Source organism: Crinia signifera, chromosome 9 (genome assembly GCF_055691185.1).
Source record: "Crinia signifera chromosome 9, ASM5569118v1, whole genome shotgun sequence".
Lineage (NCBI taxonomy): Eukaryota > Metazoa > Chordata > Amphibia > Anura > Myobatrachidae > Crinia > Crinia signifera.
The window spans coordinates 151784950-151805353 of NC_139225.1; the positions used below are offsets into that span (position 1 = coordinate 151784950).

General features: G+C 42.8%; 1 protein-coding gene across 1 annotated transcript in view; it reads right to left on the reverse strand.

Annotated features, from left to right (window-relative positions):
- The window catches only part of LOC146036341 (class I histocompatibility antigen, Gogo-B*0103 alpha chain-like), a 223353-nt gene that overhangs the window by 151583 nt on the left and 51366 nt on the right, over window positions 1-20404 (reverse strand). The window contains exon 3 of the mRNA XM_083160296.1: window positions 9190-9468. Within this exon, the coding sequence (XP_083016422.1) occupies window positions 9190-9468 (279 nt within the window). The remainder of the gene's footprint in view (window positions 1-9189; window positions 9469-20404) is intronic.

Consider the following 20404-nt stretch of genomic DNA (forward strand, 5'->3'; position numbering starts at 1 on the left):
CTCCCATTGTTACACCACTGAGTACAGGACAGTATAATGTAATGAGACACATGAGGATATGACCAGTATAACTGATAGGGATGTATGATGGGTGTAACATAAATGTGATACAGGTATATAGATACAGTGTATATAATGTGTGGTGTCACCTCTCTTCCCCAGATCCTCTCTCCCATTGTTACACCACTAAGTACAGGACAGTATAATGTAATGAGACACATGAGGAAATGACCAGTATAACTGATAGGGATGTATGATGGGGTGTAATATAAATGTGATACAGGTATATAGATACAGCGTATATAATGTGTGGTGTCACCTCTCTTCCCCAGATCCTCTCTCCCATTGTTACACCACTGTGTACAGGACAGTATTATGTAATGAGACACATGAGGATATGACCAGTATAACTGATAGGAATGTATGATGGGTGTAATATAAATGTGATACAGGTATATACAGTGTATATAATGTGTGGTGTCACCTCTCTTCCCCAGATCCTCTCTCCCATTGTTACACCACTGAGTACAGGACAGTATAATGTAATGAGACACATGAGGATATGACCAGTATAACTGATAGGGATGTATGATGGGGTGTAATATAAATGTGATACAGGTATATAGATACAGTGTATATAATGTGTGGTGTCACCTCTCTTCCCCAGATCCTCACTCCCATTGTTACACCACTGAGTACAGGACAGTATAATGTAATGAGACACATGAGGATATGACCAGTATAACTGATAGGGATGTATGATGGGTGTAATATAAATGTGATACAGGTATATAGATACAGTGTATATAATGTGCGGTGTCACCTCTCTTCCCCAGATCCTCTCTCCCATTGTTACACCACTGAGTACAGGACAGTATAATGTAATGAGACACATAAGGATATGACCAATATAACTGATAGGGATGTATGATGGGTGTAATATAAATGTGATACAGGTATATACAGTGTATATAATGTGTGGTGTCACCTCTCTTTCCCAGATCCTCTCTCCCATTGTTACACCACTGAGTACAGGACAGTATAATGTAATGAGACAAATGAGGAAATTACCAGTATAACTGATAGGGATGTATGATGGGGTGTAATATAAATGTGATACAGGTATATACAGTGTATATAATGTGTGGTGTCACCTCTCTTCCCCAGATCCTCTCTCCCATTGTTACACCACTGAGTACAGGACAGTATAATGTAATGAGACACATGAGGAAATGACCAGTATAACTGATAGGGATGTATGATGGGGTGTAATATAAATGTGATACAGGTATATAGATACAGTGTATATAATGTGTGGTGTCACCTCTCTTCCCCAGATCCTCTCTCCCATTGTTACACCACTGAGTACAGGACAGTATAATGTAATGAGACACATGAGGATATGACCAGTATAACTGATAGGGATGTATGATGGGGTGTAATATAAATGTGATACAGGTATATAGATACAGTGTATATAATGTGTGGTGTCATCTCTCTTCCCCAGATCCTCTCTCCCATTGTTACACCACTGAGTACAGGACAGTATAATGTAATAAGACACATAAGGAAATGACCAGTATAACTGATAGGGATGTATGATGGGTGTAATATAAATGTGATACAGGTATATACAGTGTATATAATTTGTGGTGTCACCTCTCTTCCCCAGATCCTCTCTCCCATTGTTACACCACTGAGCACAGGACAGTATAATGTAATGAGACACATGAGGATATGACCAGTATAACTGATAGGGATGTATGATGGGTGTAATATAAATGTGATACAGGTATATACAGTGTATATAATGTGTGGAGTCACCTCTCTTCCCCAGATCCTCTCTCCCATTGTTACACCACTGAGTACAGGACAGTATAATGTAATGAGACACATGAGGATATGACCAGTATAACTGATAGGGATGTATGATGGGGTGTAATATAAATGTGATACAGGTATATAGATACAGTGTATATAATGTGTGGTGTCATCTCTCTTCCCCAGATCCTCTCTCCCATTGTTACACCACTGAGTACAGGACAGTATAATGTAATGAGACACATGAGGATATGACCAGTATAACTGATAGGGATGTATGATGGGTGTAATATAAATGTGATACAGGTATATACAGTGTATATAATGTGTGGTGTCACCTCTCTTTCCCAGATCCTCTCTCCCATTGTTACACCACTGAGTACAGGACAGTATAATGTAATGAGACAAATGAGGAAATTACCAGTATAACTGATAGGGATGTATGATGGGGTGGAATATAAATGTGATACAGGTATATACAGTGTATATAATGTGTGGTGTCACCTCTCTTCCCAGATCCTCTCTCCCATTGTTACATCACTGAGTACAGGACAGTATAATGTAATGAGACACATGAGGATATGACCAGTTTAACTGATAGGGATGTATGATGGGTGTAATATAAATGTGATACAGGTATATACAGTATATATAATGTGTGGTGTCACCTCTCTTCCCCAGATCCTCTCTCCCATTGTTACACCACTGAGTACAGGACAGTATAATGTAATGAGACACATGAGGATATGACCAGTATAACTGATAGGGATGTATGATGGGTGTAATATAAATGTGATACAGGTATATACAGTATATATAATGTGTGGTGTCGCCTCTCTTCCCCAGATCCTCTCTCCCATTGTTACACCACTGAGTACAGGACAGTATAATGTAATGAGACACATGAGGAAATGACCAGTATAACTGATAGGGATGTATGATGGGGTGTAATATAAATGTGATACAGGTATATAGATGCAGTGTATATAATGTGTGGTGTCACCTCTCTTCTCCAGATCCTCTCTCCCATTGTTACACCACTGAGTACAGGACAGTATAATGTAATGAGACACATGAGGATATGACCAGTAAAACTGACAGGGATGTATGATGGGTGTAATATAAATGTGATACAGGTATATACAGTGTATATAATGTGCGGTGTCATCTCTCTTCCCCAGGTCCTCTCTCCCATTGTTACACCACTGAGTACAGGACAGTATAATGTAATGAGACACATGAGGATATGACCAGTATAACTGATAGGGATGTATGATGGGTGTAATATAAATGTGATACAGGTATATAGATACAGTGTATATAATGTGTGGTGTCACCTCTCTTCCCCAGATCCTCTCTCCCATTGTTACACCACTGATTACAGGACAGTATAATGTAATGAGACACATGAGGATATGACCAGTATAACTGATGTATGATGTATGATGGGTGTAATATAAATGTGATACAGGTATATAGATACAGTGTATATAATGTGTGGTGTCACCTCTCTTCCCCAGATCCTCTCTCCCATTGTTACACCACTGAGTACAGGACAGTATAAAGTAATGAGACACATGAGGAAATGACCAGTATAACTGATAGGGATGTATGATGGGTGTAATATAAATGTGATACAGGTATATACAGTGTATATAATGTGTGGTGTCATCTCTCTTCACCAGGTCCTCTCTCCCATTGTTACACCACTGAGTACAGGACAGTATAATGTAATGAGACACATGAGGATATGACCAGTATAACTGATAGGGATGTATGATGGGTGTAATATAAATGTGATACAGGTATATAGATACAGTGTATATAATGTGTGGTGTCACCTCTCTTCACCAGATCCTCTCTCCCATTGTTACACCACTGAGTACAGGACAGGATAATGTAATGAGACACATGAGGAAATGACCAGTATAACTGATAGGGATGTATGATGGGGTGTAATATAAATGTGATACAGGTATATACAGTGTATATAATGTGTGGTGTCACCTCACTTCCCCAGATCCTCTCTCCCATTGTTACATCACTGAGTACAGGACAATATAATGTAATGAGACACATGAGGAAATGACCAGTATAACTGATAGGGATGTATGATGGGGTGTAATATAAAAGTGTGATACAGGTATATACAGTGTATATAATGTGTGGTGTCACCTCTCTTCCCCAGATCCTCTCTCCCATTGTTACACCACTGAGTACAGGACAGTATAATGTAATGAGACACATGAGGATATGACCAGTATAACTGATAGGGATGTATGATGGGTGTAATATAAATGTGATACAGGTATATAGATACAGTGTATATAATGTGCGGTGTCACCTCTCTTCCCCAGATCCTCTCTCCCATTGTTACATCACTGAGTACAGGACAGTATAATGTAATGAGACACATGAGGATATGACCAGTATAACTGATAGGGATGTATGATGGGTGTAATATAAATGTGATACAGGTATATACAGTGTATATAATGTGTGATGTCACCTCTCTTCCCCAGATCCTCTCTCCCATTGTTACACCACTGAGTACAGGACAGTATAATATAATGAGACACATGAGGAAATGACCAGTATAACTGATAGGGATGTATGATGGGTGTAATATAAATGTGATACAGGTATATACAGTGTATATAATGTGTGGTGTCACCTCTCTTCCCCAGATCCTCTCTCCCATTGTTACACCACTGAGTACAGGACCGTATAATGTAATGTAATGAGACACATGAGGATATGACCAGTATAACTGATAGGGATGTATAATGGGTGTAATATAAATGTGATACAGGTATATACAGTGTATATAATGTGTGGTGTCACCTCTCTTCCCCAGATCCTCTCTCCCATTGTTACACCACTGAGTACAGGACAGTATAATGTAATGAGACACATGAGGAAATGACCAGTATAACTGATAGGGATGTATGATGGGTGTAATATAAATGTGATACAGGTATATACACTGTATATAATGTGTGGTGCCACCTCTCTTCCCCAGATCCTCTCTCCCATTGTTACACCACTGAGTACAGGACAGTATAATGTAATGAGACACATGAGGATATGACCAGTATAACTGATAGGGATGTATGATGGGGTGTAATATAAATGTGATACAGGTATATAGATACAGTGTATAAAATGTGTGGTGTCACCTCTCTTCCCCAGATCCTCTCTCCCATTGTTACACCACTGAGTACAGGACAGTATAATGTAATGAGACACATGAGGATATGACCAGTATAACTGATAGGGATGTATGAGGGGTGTAATATAAATGTGATACAGGTATATAGACACAGTGTATATAATGTGTGGTGTCACCTCTCTTCCCCAGATCCTCTCTCCCATTGTTACACCACTGAGTACAGGACAGTATAATGTAATGAGACACATGAGGATATGACCAGTATAACTGATAGGGATGTATGATGGGGTGTAATATAAATGTGATACAGGTATATACAGTGTATACAATGTGTGGTGTCACCTCTCTTCCCCAGATCCTCTCTCCCATTGTTACACCACTGAGTACAGGACAGTATAATGTAATGAGACACATGAGGAAATGACCAGTATAACTGATAGGGATGTATGATGAGGTGTAATATAAATGTGATACAGGTATATAGATACAGCGTATATAATGTGTGGTGTCACCTCTCTTCCCCAGATCCTCTCTCCCATTGTTACACCACTGAGTACAGGACAGTATAATGTAATGAGACACATGAGGATATGACCAGTATAACTGATAGGAATGTATGATGGGTGTAATATAAATGTGATACAGGTATATAGATACAGTGTATATAATGTGTGGTGTCATCTCTTTTCACCAGATCCTCTCTCCCATTGTTACACCACTGAGTACAGGACAGTATAATGTAATGAGACACATGAGGATATGACCAGTATAACTGATAGGGATGTATGATGGGGTGTAATATAAATGTGATACAGGTATATAGATACAGTGTATATAATGTGTGGTGTCACCTCTCTTCCCCAGATCCTCTCTCCCATTGTTACACCACTGAGTACAGGACAGTATAATGTAATGAGACACATGAGGATATGACCAGTATAACTGATAGGGATGTATGATGTGTGCAATATAAATGTGATACAGGTATATAGATACAGTGTATATAATGTGTGGTGTCACCTCTCTTCCCCAGATCCTCTCTCCCATTGTTACACCACTGAGTACAGGACAGTATAATGTAATGAGACAAATGAGGAAATGACCAGTATCACTGATAGGGATGTATGATGGGTGTAATATAAATGTGATACAGGTATATACAGTGTATATAATGTGTGGTGTCACCTCTCTTCCCCAGATCCTCTCTCCCATTGTTACACCACTGAGTACAGGACAGTATAATGTAATGAGACACATGAGGATATGACCAGTATAACTGATAGGGATGTATGATGGGTGTAATATAAATGTGATACAGGTATATAGATACAGTGTATATAATGTGTGGTGTCACCTCTCTTCCCCAGATCCTCTCTCCCATTGTTACACCACTGAGTACAGGACAGTATAATGTAATGAGACACATGAGGAAATGACCAGTATAACTGATAGGGATGTATGATAGGGTGTAATATAAATGTGATACAGGTATATAGATACAGTGTATATAATGTGTGGTGTCACCTCTCTTCCCCAGATCCTCCCTCCCATTGTTACACCACTGAGTACAGGACAGTATAATGTAATGAGGCACATGAGGAAATGACCAGTATAACTGATAGGGATGTATGATGGGTGTAATATAAATGTGATACAGGTATATAGATACAGTGTATATAATGTGTGGTGTCACCTCTCTTCCCCAGATCCTCCCTCCCATTGTTACACCACTGAGTACAGGACAGTATAATGTAATGAGACACATGAGGATATGACCAGTATAACGGATAGGGATGTATGATGGGTGTAATATAAATGTGATACAGGTATATAGATACAGTGTATATAATGTGTGGTGTCACCTCTCTTCCCCAGATCCTCTCTCCCATTGTTACACCACTGAGTACAGGACAGTATAATGTAATGAGACACATGAGGAAATGACCAGTATAACTGATAGGGATGTATGATGGGGTGTAATATAAATGTGATACAGGTATATAGATACAGTGTATATAATGTGTGGTGTCACCTCTCTTCCCCAGATCCTCTCTCCCATTGTTACACCACTGAGTACAGGACAGTATAATGTAATGAGACACATGAGGATATGACCAGTATAACTGATAGGGATGTATGATGGGTGTAATATAAATGTGATACAGGTATATAGATACAGTGTATATAATGTGTGGTGTCATCTCTTTTCACCAGATCCTCTCTCCCATTGTTACACCACTGAGTACAGGACAGGATAATGTAATGAGACACATGAGGAAATGACCAGTATCACTGATAGGGATGTATGATGGGGTGTAATATAAATGTGATACAGATATATACAGTGTATATAATGTGTGGTGTCACCTCTCTTCCCCAGATCCTCTCTCCCATTGTTACAGCATTGAGTACAGGACAGTATAATGTAATGAGACACATGAGGAAATGACCAGTATAACTGATAGGGATGTATGATGGGGTGTAATATAAAAGTGATACAGGTATATACAGTGTATATAATGTGTGGTGTCACCTCTCTTCCCCAGATCCTCTCCCATTGTTACACCACTGAGTACAGGACAGTATAATGTAATGAGACACATGAGGATATGACCAATATAACTGATAGGGATGTATGATGGGTGTAATATAAATGTGATACAGGTATATACAGTGTATATAATGTGTGGTGTCACCTCTCTTCCCCAGATCCTCTCTCCCATTGTTACACCACTGTGTACAGGACAGTATAATGTAATGAGACACATGAGGATATGACCAGTATAACTGATAGGGATGTATGATGGGTGTAATATAAATGTGATACAGGTATATAGATACAGTGTATATAATGTGTGGTGTCACCTCTCTTCCCCAGATCCTCTCTCCCATTGTTACACCACTGAGTACAGGACAGTATAATGTAATGAGACACATGAGGAAATGACCGGTATAACTGATAGGGATGTATGATGGGGTGTAATATAAATGTGATACAGGTATATACAGTGTATATAATGTGTGGTGTCACCTCTCTTCCCCAGATCCCCTCTCCCATTGTTACACCACTGAGTACAGGACAGTATAATGTAATGAGACACATGAGGAAATGACCAGTATAACTGATAGGGATGTATGATGGGTGTAATATAAATGTGATACAGGTATATAGATACAGTGTATATAATGTGTGGTGTCACCTCTCTTCCCCAGATCCTCTCTCCCATTGTTACACCACTGAGTACAGGACAGTATAATGTAATGAGACACATGAGGATATGACCAGTATAACTGATAGGGATGTATGATGGGTGTAATATAAATGTGATACAGGTATATACAGTGTATATAATGTGTGGTGTCACCTCTCTTCCCCAGATCCTCTCTCCCATTGTTACACCACTGAGTACAGGACAGTATAATGTAATGAGACACATGAAATGACCAGTATAACTGATAGGGATGTATGATGGGTGTAATATAAATGTGATACAGGTATATACAGTGTATATAATGTGGGGTGTCACCTCTCTTCCCCAGATCCTCTCTCCCATTGTTACACCACTGAGTACAGGACAGTATAATGTAATGAGACACATGAAATGACCAGTATAACTGATAGGGATGTATGATGGGTGTAATATAAATGTGATACAGGTATATAGATACAGTGTATATAATGTGTGGTGTCACCTCTCTTCCCCAGATCCTCTCTCCCATTGTTACACCACTGAGTACAGGACAGTATAATGTAATGAGACACATGAGGATATGACCAGTATAACTGATAGGGATGTATGATGGGTGTAATATAAATGTGATACAGGTATATAGATACAGTGTATATAATGTGTGGTGTCACCTCTCTTCCCCAGATCCTCTCTCCCATTGTTACACCACTGAGTACAGGACAGTATAATGTAATGAGACACATGAGGAAATGACCAGTATAACTGATAGGGATGTATGATGGGTGTAATATAAATGTGATACAGGTATATACAGTGTATATAATGTGTGGTGTCACCTCTCTTCCCCAGATCCTCTCTCCCATTGTTACACCACTGAGTACAGGACAGTATAATGTAATGAGACACATGAGGAAATGACCAGTATAACTGATAGGGATGTATGATGGGTGTAATATAAATGTGATACAGGTATATAGATACAGTGTATATAATGTGTGGTGTCACCTCTCTTCTCCAGATCCTCTCTCCCATTGGTGATATGTATCTTCAGCCACTCTATACAGGTATTCTGCAGATAAATCTTGTGTCTCTCCCCCTCTTGTACATCGCGGCTGTTCCATGTCTGTGCAGTGATCTGAGCCTCGTGCATGGTGGGGATATAGATCCCTCTCTCTGTGTCCAGGTGGATGAAGTCTCTACCGTCATATCCGTACTGCATATACCCCGCGGTGCTGCCGTCATCTCTCAGCTCACAGCCGTACATCAGCTGGTAGGAATGGAGACCTGCACACAGCACAGGAACATGTTACACGGGAGCAGCACACTGTCATTGTGTATTCAACACGTGACACCCACGATGTGTGACATCATGCGTGTAACATAATATACAATGTGGCGACATCACATGTGTAACATAATATATAATGTGTGTGACATCACGCGTGTAACATAATATACAATGTGGCGACATCACATGTGTAACATAATATATAATGTGTGTGACATCACGCGTGTAACATAATATATAATGTGTGTGACATCACGCGTGTAACATAATATACAATGTGTGTGACATCACGTATGTAACAATATATAATGTGTGTGATAACATGTATGTAATCATGTGGGGAATCTCATGTGTAACATGTAATATAGAATGTATGTGACCTGCTAATTACTGGGAGGAAACCAGGTCACATGATCTGAACACCCAATAAGGGATCAGTCACAGTGAGAGAAACACAATTATATTCTGTCACTGAGGAGAAGCTGCTCATCACTGATTGGTTACACCAAATGTCAAACAATTTTGTCAGCCAATCAGCTGTGAAGTAATTTTGCAGGCAGCTCAGTGGCTGCATTTTCCCTCCGATTGTTAACAACCAATCACAGTGAGTTACAGACACTTAATACTCAGAGCAAGTCACTGATGTGGTGACACAGGTAACTAATGCTGAACTCAGGGGGACCATGCTCTGTACCTGAGCCATAAGGGACATAAATGTTTTTTCTATGTGTTATGGTATCAGAGGGGTGATGTGGGGACACTCATATTCATTAATTACAGGAACACAGCGAGAACCTTTATTTGTCCATATACAAAGGGCCTCAGTTACAGTTGGACAAATACCAATCAGAGCAGTGCTTTCACACTGACCAATCGTGGAGGAGTCGCTCTGTGCGCAAAAGTCAATAAGGAACAACAAAAGTCGCCCGACATTATAACAAGGCTAAAATCCACAGCTGCTGCTTTCTGTTATCAGGGATCCGTGTGTCAATGGGAGCGAATGCTGCTGTCAGTTTGCTGCTCCAGAGAATGGGAACAGCAGGAAAACTCTACTCATTGGGGGAAATTTACCATAATTGAATGGTATGAATGAAGCAATTTGTGCCCATTCAATGTTAAATTCGTCCAAATTCATCTGGTTTGCTGTATTTATGTACGGCAAGATCAACTGAATACGAGTGTAGGAATGAGTACACCATCGATACTACTCAGTCATATATGACCACAGAGTTCTATCTGATCGGCAAATTTACTATCATTCATACTACTGAATTAGATTGAGAATTCAGAAGATAATACGAATTAAATATACATACCTCCCAACTTCTCAGTAGAAGAAATAGGGACACTCGCGCAGCGAAGCCGCGCGAGCGCCCGAAAAGGGGGCGGGGCGTATGCAAATGAGGGTGCGGCTTATGCTAATTACCCGTGACCTCATTTTCATACGAGAATAGATGCTGTGCGCATGCGCACAGCGTCTATTCTACTAGATTGGGGGGGTCTCCCAACTGCCACCCCCCGCAGCGGGACAATGCCTGCCGCGGGTGGGACAGCGGGACAGGACCCGAAAATCGGGACTGTCCCTCTAAAATCGTGACAGTTGGGAGGTATGAATATAGACCACATTTACAACCCGTATTTTGCTGAAACATCACATGGATCTGTCAGATCTGTGCAGGATTCTCTGTGTAACAAATAGAGAACAAATATAAACTGCATGGGGTCCCCCCAGGAGTATAACCAGCCCTGGGCTCTTTCAGATGGTGCTACCTCCCAAAACACAGGGAACAAACTAAACAGGGCTTCTCCTGTATTTCTATAACAAGCCCTTGGGCCGGTCCTGGTTACAAAAATATGGGGGACAAAAAAATATTGGGGTCCCACATATTTATATTACCAGCACCAAGCTCCAACAGCCAGTGGTGGCATGCCACAGCCGGGGTCAATTTTTACATAAGATCCCCCAGCCAAAGCATGAACACCCTGGCCCGGTCAACCCTGGCTTGGAGAGTGGGGATCCCCAATAAAGGCCCCCTCCAGGGCAAGCCTGGTGGCTATCCCCGGCTCCCCTGGGCAGTGAGTGCAGGGCTGATGGCAATACAGTGTTATAAAAATAATAAAATAAGGTATTTGGTTTTGTGGTAGAACTACAAGCACCAACAAGCCTCCCCCACAGGATGGGACTTGGAGAACCACAAGTCCCAGCATGTGGGGCATTAACCACTTAAGTGGTTTGCCTGGAGAATCTCCGGGCTCAGCAGCACTGTCAGTATGGGCTAACCCGGAAGATCTCTGTGGTGTGTAGGGATGGCCATCGAACATCGATGATTCGAAATCCTCAATGGTTCATGCCCGATGTCGAATACTTTTGCCATCGATGGGGAAGAACCAGATGGTTTCCCTCCATCGATGGAACAGCAAATCGATGTTTTGCGCTTTTTTTTTCAAAGTGCCGGGACACTGAGCTTAGCCCCGCCCCCCACAACACCTGCAAAGCCCCGCCCCCGTGTTTTGATTGGCCCACAGGCCAAATCAAACAAACACAATGGATGACCATCGATATGTAAAAATATCAATGGTCAGCCATTGCATAGTTTAGCACTATCAATGGCAATGCCATTGATGGCCATCCCTAGTGGTGTGTGCTGCTCTCCTTTCCGTCCTGTAATTAGTGCTCTGACCGCATTTATGTGTTTTGAGCACCATCTAGTGGCGGTTTTGGCAAATTACTGATTTACCTCAGATTCTACAGGTTTTATGCTGTGTGTAGCTGAATGCATCATTCTACACCACGGCACAGTGTTACAATATTGCAGTGTGCTGCTGAATAATGGATAAAATAAATACAAATACATTTTGTGCTGATGAAATCCTCGCTTTTACGAATCAGAACATTCCTACGTCAACTCAGGAAGTTCAAACTGCCGCAGGAACTCCTAATGCTCTTCTACTCTGCAATTATACAATCTGTGATCTGTACCTCAATCATAATCTGGTCTGGCTCGGCCTCGGCTTATGACAGAAATAGTTTACAGCGAATTGTAAGAGCAGCGGAAAAAATCATAGGATCGGATCCAATGTTCCCTCTAATTTTACGAAGGCTTTGTGCAGAAAAAGATATTGGCTGTGCAACTTTGGAAGGAAATGTACATTTTTGTGCGTCACATAACGTATACAGGCCTAGGTTTCGAGTTCTGTTGAGTTAATAAAGCAATTTGAATGTTTACAGACTTCACACACCACACATATAGACTATAGCAGTGATTTTCAACCTTATTAAACTCGTGGCACACTAAAACAAGATTTTAACCTTTGTGCGCTCAGTTGTAATGTCTGTGCGCGGGCTCGGCGAGTTGTGTGCGCGCGCACACGCGCACAGCTTAGAGGGAACACTGATCGGATCTACCGACGATTGAGGACGTGTATAGGTCAATGGTTACAAAATGCGCTGAAAGAATTATCAGTGACCACTCCCACCCTGCTCGTGACTTGTTCAGGAGGCTGCCATCTGGGAGGCGGTACAGCTCTCAACTGGCGAGGACAGCCAGGCACAGAAACAGCTTTTTCCCCAAGCTACTTCAATAATAAACTCTAAAGGTCAAAGGTCAGCGATTCCACCCCTTTGCGCTAACCTCGGCACATGAATCTAAATACAACCCTGATGCCCTCCCCTTAAAATTATCCTGTTTTGTACTGGCCTGTTATGTATGTACACTGTGTGGGAGCAGTGGTTATCAGAAACAAATTCCCTGTGTATTATGTATGCTGACATTGATATACTTGGCAATAAAGTGATTCTGAAGATGATGTTAGCCTTCCTGAAAGTGAACTTGAAGCAGTAGTGATCCATTTTGTGAGGAACTGTCCGACTCGGAGAGTTCTGACCTGTCACTCCATGATATTTCTTCAGAAATACCCGAACACCATTTCCAGTGGTCAAAATGGGAAAATGAACAACCAGAGGAGATGTATGAAAAACCGTGATTTTCTGGTGTTGTTATTGTATTCCTTAATAAAGTATTATAAGATTAATTTAAATGATCCACCCATCATTTAAAAAAACCCACCCTGAGGTTTGACATGGCAAAAAAAACCTCACCACTCAAGGGGTTAATGAGCCTGCTGGGACTTGTAGTGCCACTACAGAAAAAAATACCTAAATAAATCAGACACTCACCGAATAAAGTAAAACTTAATTACATGCACCATCCATATATGCTTACCTATTGGTTTCCCCGTCCTCCTGTCCTCTTCTCCAGTAGAATTCCAAAAGGGTACCTGTGAAAAAATAATTATACTCACCATCCCTTCAATGTAGATCGTGTCCTCTTTGCTTTTTTAACCAATGAATTGCCTACTTTGGAACAAAGTGCATAACCCAACACCAGCAGACGGAGGAGACGTAAGTGTGTTTACAGTTGCAGCTCCTCCAAGAGAATGAAGACGTCACTGGAACTACCCTCAGCTAGGGAAGCCAATCCCGGGATTCCCTGAAAAGCCATCTGAAAGGCCGTGCGTGGCTCCATAGAAGCGCCTGTTATGAATTTAACATGTGCATCTATGGCAGGTTCCCACCATAGAAGCCTATGTTACATTTTTAACATGGGCATCTATAGTGTAAATCGGAAATTCAGGCTGACCGCAAAGTCAATTGAGGTCCAGTTTGTGGTTGTGGTGTTTCGCATACCATAATGGTGGTGTTGATCTCACACTAGGTCTGGTTGCCCATAGGCCTCATATGGAAGATTCTGCACCTTTGAGACCACCTGTCATCCAGTGACTTATCGTTATGATCTGGCCCTGCCCTGATTAGTGGCCCCGCCCCCTGCCCTGAGTATTGGACCCGCCCCCTGCCATCTCCCACATACACAATCTTTGCTGGTTTACAGAGCAGCCAACACTGCAAATACTCATCTAAGTTGAGCACCCATCTATATGCATGGTGACATCTGATAAAGGGACAGGAGTGGGTGCTATCTGGGGGTGTAACAATTTCTGGGGTGTTTCTGGGCTCAACTGGGGGAGCAGTGGGGAGAACGGAGATATTTAGGGGATTATGGTAATGAGTGTTTGTCTGCTTGATGGTGGCTTTCAGGTCTGTGGTCGGTCTCCTTGCCTAGGGATATTAATTGAAATGTGGAAGTTTGTCCTAGCAGCTTAACTATCTGGTGGCCAACAGACCACCAAGCACAATGATACCAATGGCTTCAACCCAGGTGTAGTGATGTATTAATCCCGCCTATTTTGGTGTTGGCCCCGCCTACATTTGATTTGGTGCAGCTCACGTGAAGTCACTTGGAGACATTTTTCCAGGGCCACTTTTAGTTCCCAATCTGCCCCTGATCTCACATATACTGTAGAATATTCTTTGGGGTCTGGTCTGCGGTCAGCTCTCAGGTGTTAATGGGTGTCTGATCTGTATCTGCCTGATAGATCTACAGTGTCCGGGGTGGATTGGTCATTATGTCCATCAGGAAGTTTCCCTGGGTAGATATAAATATATAATGGGTGTCTGATCTGTATCTGCCTGATAGATCTACAGTGTCAGGGGCGGATTGGTCATTATGTCCATCAGGAAGTTTCCCTGGGTAGATATAAATATATAATGGGTGTCTGATCTGTATCTGCCTGATAGATCTACAGTGTCCGGGGTGGATTGGTCATTATGTCCATCAGGAAGTTTCCCTGGGTAGATATAAATATATAATGGGTGTCTGATCTGTATCTGCCTGATAGATCTACAGTGTCAGGGGCGGATTGGTCATTATGTCCATCAGGAAGTTTCCCTGGGTAGATATAAATATATAATGGGTGTCTGATCTGTATCTGCCTGATAGATCTACAGTGTCAGGGGCGGATTGGTCATTATATCCATCAGGAAGTTTCCCTGGGTAGATATAAATATATAATGGGTGTCTGATCTGTATCTGCCTGATAGATCTACAGTGTCAGGGGCGGATTGGTCATTATGTCCATCAGGAAGTTTCCCTGGGTAGATATAAATATATAATGGGTGTCTGATCTGTATCTGCCTGATAGATCTACAGCGTCAGGGGCGTATTGGTCATTATATCCATCAGGAAGTTTCCCTGGGTAGATATAAATATATAATGGGTGTCTGATCTGTATCTGCCTGATAGATCTACAGTGTCAGGGGTGGATTGGTCATTCTGTCCATCAGGAAGTTTCCCTGGGTAGATATAAATATATAATGGGTGTCTGATCTGTATCTGCCTGATAGATCTACAGTGTCAGGGGCGGATTGGTCATTATATCCATCAGGAAGTTTCCCTGGGTAGATATAAATATATAATGGGTGTCTGATCTGTATCTGCCTGATAGATCTACAGTGTCAGGGGCGGATTGGTCATTATGTCCATCAGGAAGTTTCCCTGGGTAGATATAAATATATAATGGGTGTCTGATCTGTATCTGCCTGATAGATCTACAGTGTCAGGGGCGGATTGGTCATTATGTCCATCAGGAAGTTTCCCGGGGTAGATATAAATATATAATGGGTGTCTGATCTGTATCTGCCTGATAGATCTACAGTGTCAGGGGCGGATTGGTCATTATGTCCATCAGGAAGTTTCCCTGGGTAGATATAAATATATAATGGGTGTCTGATCTGTATCTGCCTGATAGATCTACAGTGTCAGGGGCGGATTGGTCATTATATCCATCAGGAAGTTTCCCTGGGTAGATATAAATATATAATGGGTGTCTGATCTGTATCTGCCTGATAGATCTACAGTGTCAGCGGCGTATTGGTCATTATGTCCATCAGGAAGTTTCCCTGGGTAGATATAAATATATAATTGGTATCTGATCTGTATCTGCCTGATAGATCTACAGTGTCAGGGGTGGATTGGTCATTATGTCCATCAGGAAGTTTCCCTGGGTAGATATGAATATATAATGGGTGTATGTGGGGGGTTAAGGTATAGAATATATAATGTGTGGGTGAGAGGGGAAAAGGTAATGGGGCTGATAGGTATATACAGTAGTATATAAGAAGTGAGGGTGGTAGGCATTTATGTATATAATGGGTGTTGGGTGGGGGTGATTGGTATATGTTATATAAGGGGGTGGTGAGGGGGATGCTGGGTATATAGTATGTAAGGGTATATGGTGTGTGAGGAAGGTGATTGTTATGTAGTATATATGGGGTTTGTGGCAGTGATCGGTATATAGTACTGTATATTTGGGGTGTATGGGGGTGATAGGCATATAGTACATAATAGGTGTGTGTAGGGTGGGCATTTATGTATATAAGGAATGTTGGGTGGGGGTGATTGACATAGTATATAAGGGCTGTGTGCGTCTGGGATGATAGGTATATAGTATATAAGGGGTTATTAGTATATGGTATAAAAGGGGTGTATGGGGTGATTGGTGTGTATGTGTGTGTGTGTGTGTGCAGGAATGACAGATATTTATGTATATAAGGGGTGTTGAGGGGAGGTGGGGGGTGATAGGAATATGAGCCACCCAAGAGCTAACACTTGCTGCATTAGACACAACTGGGAACAATAATATTTATGCTTGTGACCAACTCTGTGGCCACAGTAATACAACACACCCTCACTTAGCTTATTATACAGTTGATTACCCCTTACAGCCTAGTTATGCCCCTTCAGCCATAAGTGGAGATGCACTTCAAGTGCGTACAACTCTCCATATCTTGTAATTGCGTATGTTTAGTTTTTACCCATTTTCCTATTACTGCGCACATATAGAAACACCAGGGCCACTTGCATACATTTGCACCTCAGGCTAAAAGTCAGCCCATGTGTGGTCCCATGGTACAATGGGGCTGCTGCGATGCTGGTCATGCGTCAGCTACGTGTCATCATGCCCTGCCAGTCCAGCGGTAGGACTGCGCAGGGGCGGATTGGGAATGGAATCCACCCCAGCACCGGGGGGGGGGTGGTGGGGTGGTGACGCTACAGCGCGGGGGGGGGGGGAGCTGGAGGTTGGAGGTCTTTCTTCCTCACTCTCCCCTCTCATTTACCCCCACAATTGTCCCCTCGCTCCCACTTCCATCTCTCTTTCACTCCCCCTCTCTATCTCACACAATCTCTATCTCCCTTCCCTCTCACTCTTCCCCTCTTTCTCTGTCTCTCACCCACTCTCCCTTCCCCCCACTCTATTTCCCACCTCACACACACTCCCTCTCACTTCCCTTTCTCATTCTGCCCTTTCTCACTCTCCCCTCCCCCTACTATCCTCCCATCACTCACTTCCCCTCTCACCCTACCCCTCTCTCCCCCCTCACTCTCTCCTCCTCTCACCCACCCCTCTTACCCCCTCTCACTTACTCACCCCTCTCATGCACCTTTCCCTCTCTCTTCCCTTTGTCACTATCCATCCTCTATCTGACTTCCCCTCCCCCTATTATCCCTGTCACTCATTTCCCCCTCTCACCCAATCCCTCTGTCCCCCTCATGCACCCTCTCGTTCTCTACATTCTCTTACCTCTCTCCACCCTATTTTCAGGTCTCACTTACTCTCACCCCTGTCTCTCGCTCACACCCTCACCGTACCCTCTCTCCATACCCATTTCTCTCCCCCCTCTCTTCCACTCACCTCCTCTCCCCCCTCTATCTCACTCTCCCCTTGCTCTCTGTGCCTCAGTGACTCACTGTCCCCGTCTCCCGTAATTCTCACTCCCATCCCTCCGTCCACCTTCCCTAGCCCCTATGTCTCTCACTGTAGCCACTTTTGTCTCTATCTCTACCCATCACCCACTGCATCACCATCTACCTCTCCCCAGTGGCACTACCTCCCCATTTTCCGCTCTCTCCTGTCACTGCCTTTCCAAGACATCACCCTCTGCCTCTCTCAATCATCTGTTCACTGTTCCCCACAGTCTCTCCTCATCATTCCCTTTGAGGAAATGCCCTTGTTTTGGGAACATGCACAAATAACTCCCCTCCCTTCCTTGTTATGGTGCCCCCCTGTCATTTTGTTCTGGATCCAACCCTGCCGGACACTGTATCAGCGGCGGCAATGCCACGCCACACAGGGCCCTGCTGCTGGATGTGACCCCACCTTCTCCCACCCTCTGTCCTCCTCTCTGCACGCTCCTGGCCACTGCTCCACGTCCTCCCACCCCACCTCCTTCTGCCCATACACGGCAGTAAATATAAGGCCCAGCGCTGCTGGATGTGGCTTTGCCTACTGTTATGCTGGCTCCGCCCATTAATGATTTGCTGCCACCCACATGAGGTCACTTCCAGATATTTTTTAGGGCCTTTTTTAGTCCCCAATCCACCCCTGTACAGTGTCTATATAGTCAGTAGGGCGACAGGGTCAACATGGTCAAATGGTTGACATTAAAAATTGACATGAATTTCCTTAATTTTTAAAATATATATTTTTTTGGGGGGTGTGGGGATTTTTTGATACTTTACCATCCATGTCAGCATAGCGAGAGAATATAATAGTGTGGCGAGTGCAGCGATCCATGCGAGGGGAAGCACTACACTTAGGGGGGTATTCAATCTGAGGGTCACGGCAGTCGAGCTTGCCTAGTGCCGTTCTCAGCTCGACCGAGAACATGCAGGCGGGATTCAATGCCCCGCCTGCCGGGGACCGAGAAAGGGGCGTGGCCGCGAGTTGCGGCCGGGAAGAGGAGAGCTGCAACCGGCAGCTTGTCACTTCCCGGCCGTTCTCGGCAGAACGAGCCCGACAGCTAGTGATGCTCAATGCTGTCGGGAAGACAGAATTGAATAGGGCCCGGCAACCATCTCCTCCATGGGAGATGGTCGCCGGGGATTGAATATCAAGTTGCCACTATAACTATCTGGATATAACTAACTGTACCTCAGCGCTGGATGCGCTTGTGTCATAAGCATTGACTTGCTTAAAGTATAACAGTTTAAAAAACTGGCAGTTGGAATTATACCTGCCCAAAAGCTCCAGCACCATATATATATATATATATATATACACACATAAAAAAAACCGGACGCGGGTAACTGCACTTAATGTTGGACAGTGCCTCATGCCTCAATCAAGGCTGACCCCTCATTTAGATTAAACATGTGTTTAGCTTATACTCGACCAGCTAACATTCCCCACCCATTTTATTTCTATTTATTATTTACTGTTTATCCATTTTTATTTTTATTTCATTTTATTTTTAATTTAACTGTTTAGTTTTTATATATATTTCTTTAATTTCTTGGTTTTTTATTGTGTGTATATTTATTGTGATTATTGTTGTGCAATTTGCACATTAGCCATTATGAGATGTGTACCTAATAAATTTTATTGATATTAACTGTTTAGTGTGTCACTTCAGCACCCCGTACTATTTTTGGTTGTCCTGGGACGTGCTGCTGATTCCTTTCTGCCTGAGCCTGCTGCACTTGCTGACATCTTGGGACTTCCATCTTCCATCTTATACCCGGTGTCGTGAGTACTCTGAGCCTGCAGTTAGGTGGCTCTTTAGCATGTCAGTTGCCCTAGCGGAGGTTGGGCATTATTCCTCCTTTTGATTTGTGTGGGGTTAACCTTTTAAAGTTGTTCTGGAACAACGTTACGGTTTGCAACGAGGTCACTTGATTGCGAGGGAGCCAAGCATGTGATTTCCATGCTCACTGATCATAAGAATTTACAGTACATAGAGTCAGCGAAGCGGTTGAATTCTCGACAAGCGAGATGGACATTGTTTTTCACACGTTTTAATTTTGTGATCACGTATAGACCAGGGGCCAAAAATGTTAAGGCAGATGCCTTATCAAGGTGTTTTGTAGCCTCTCAGGAGGTCCGGTCCCCAGCGATACCTATCATCCCCGCTGAACAAATTCATGCTGGTCTCTTGCACGATTGGCAGACGCAGTTAAGACAAGTTCAGGACCAAGCTCCGGAGGGTACGCCTGTCAATCGTCTGGTTGTCCCTTCTTGCTGGAGGCGTGATATTCT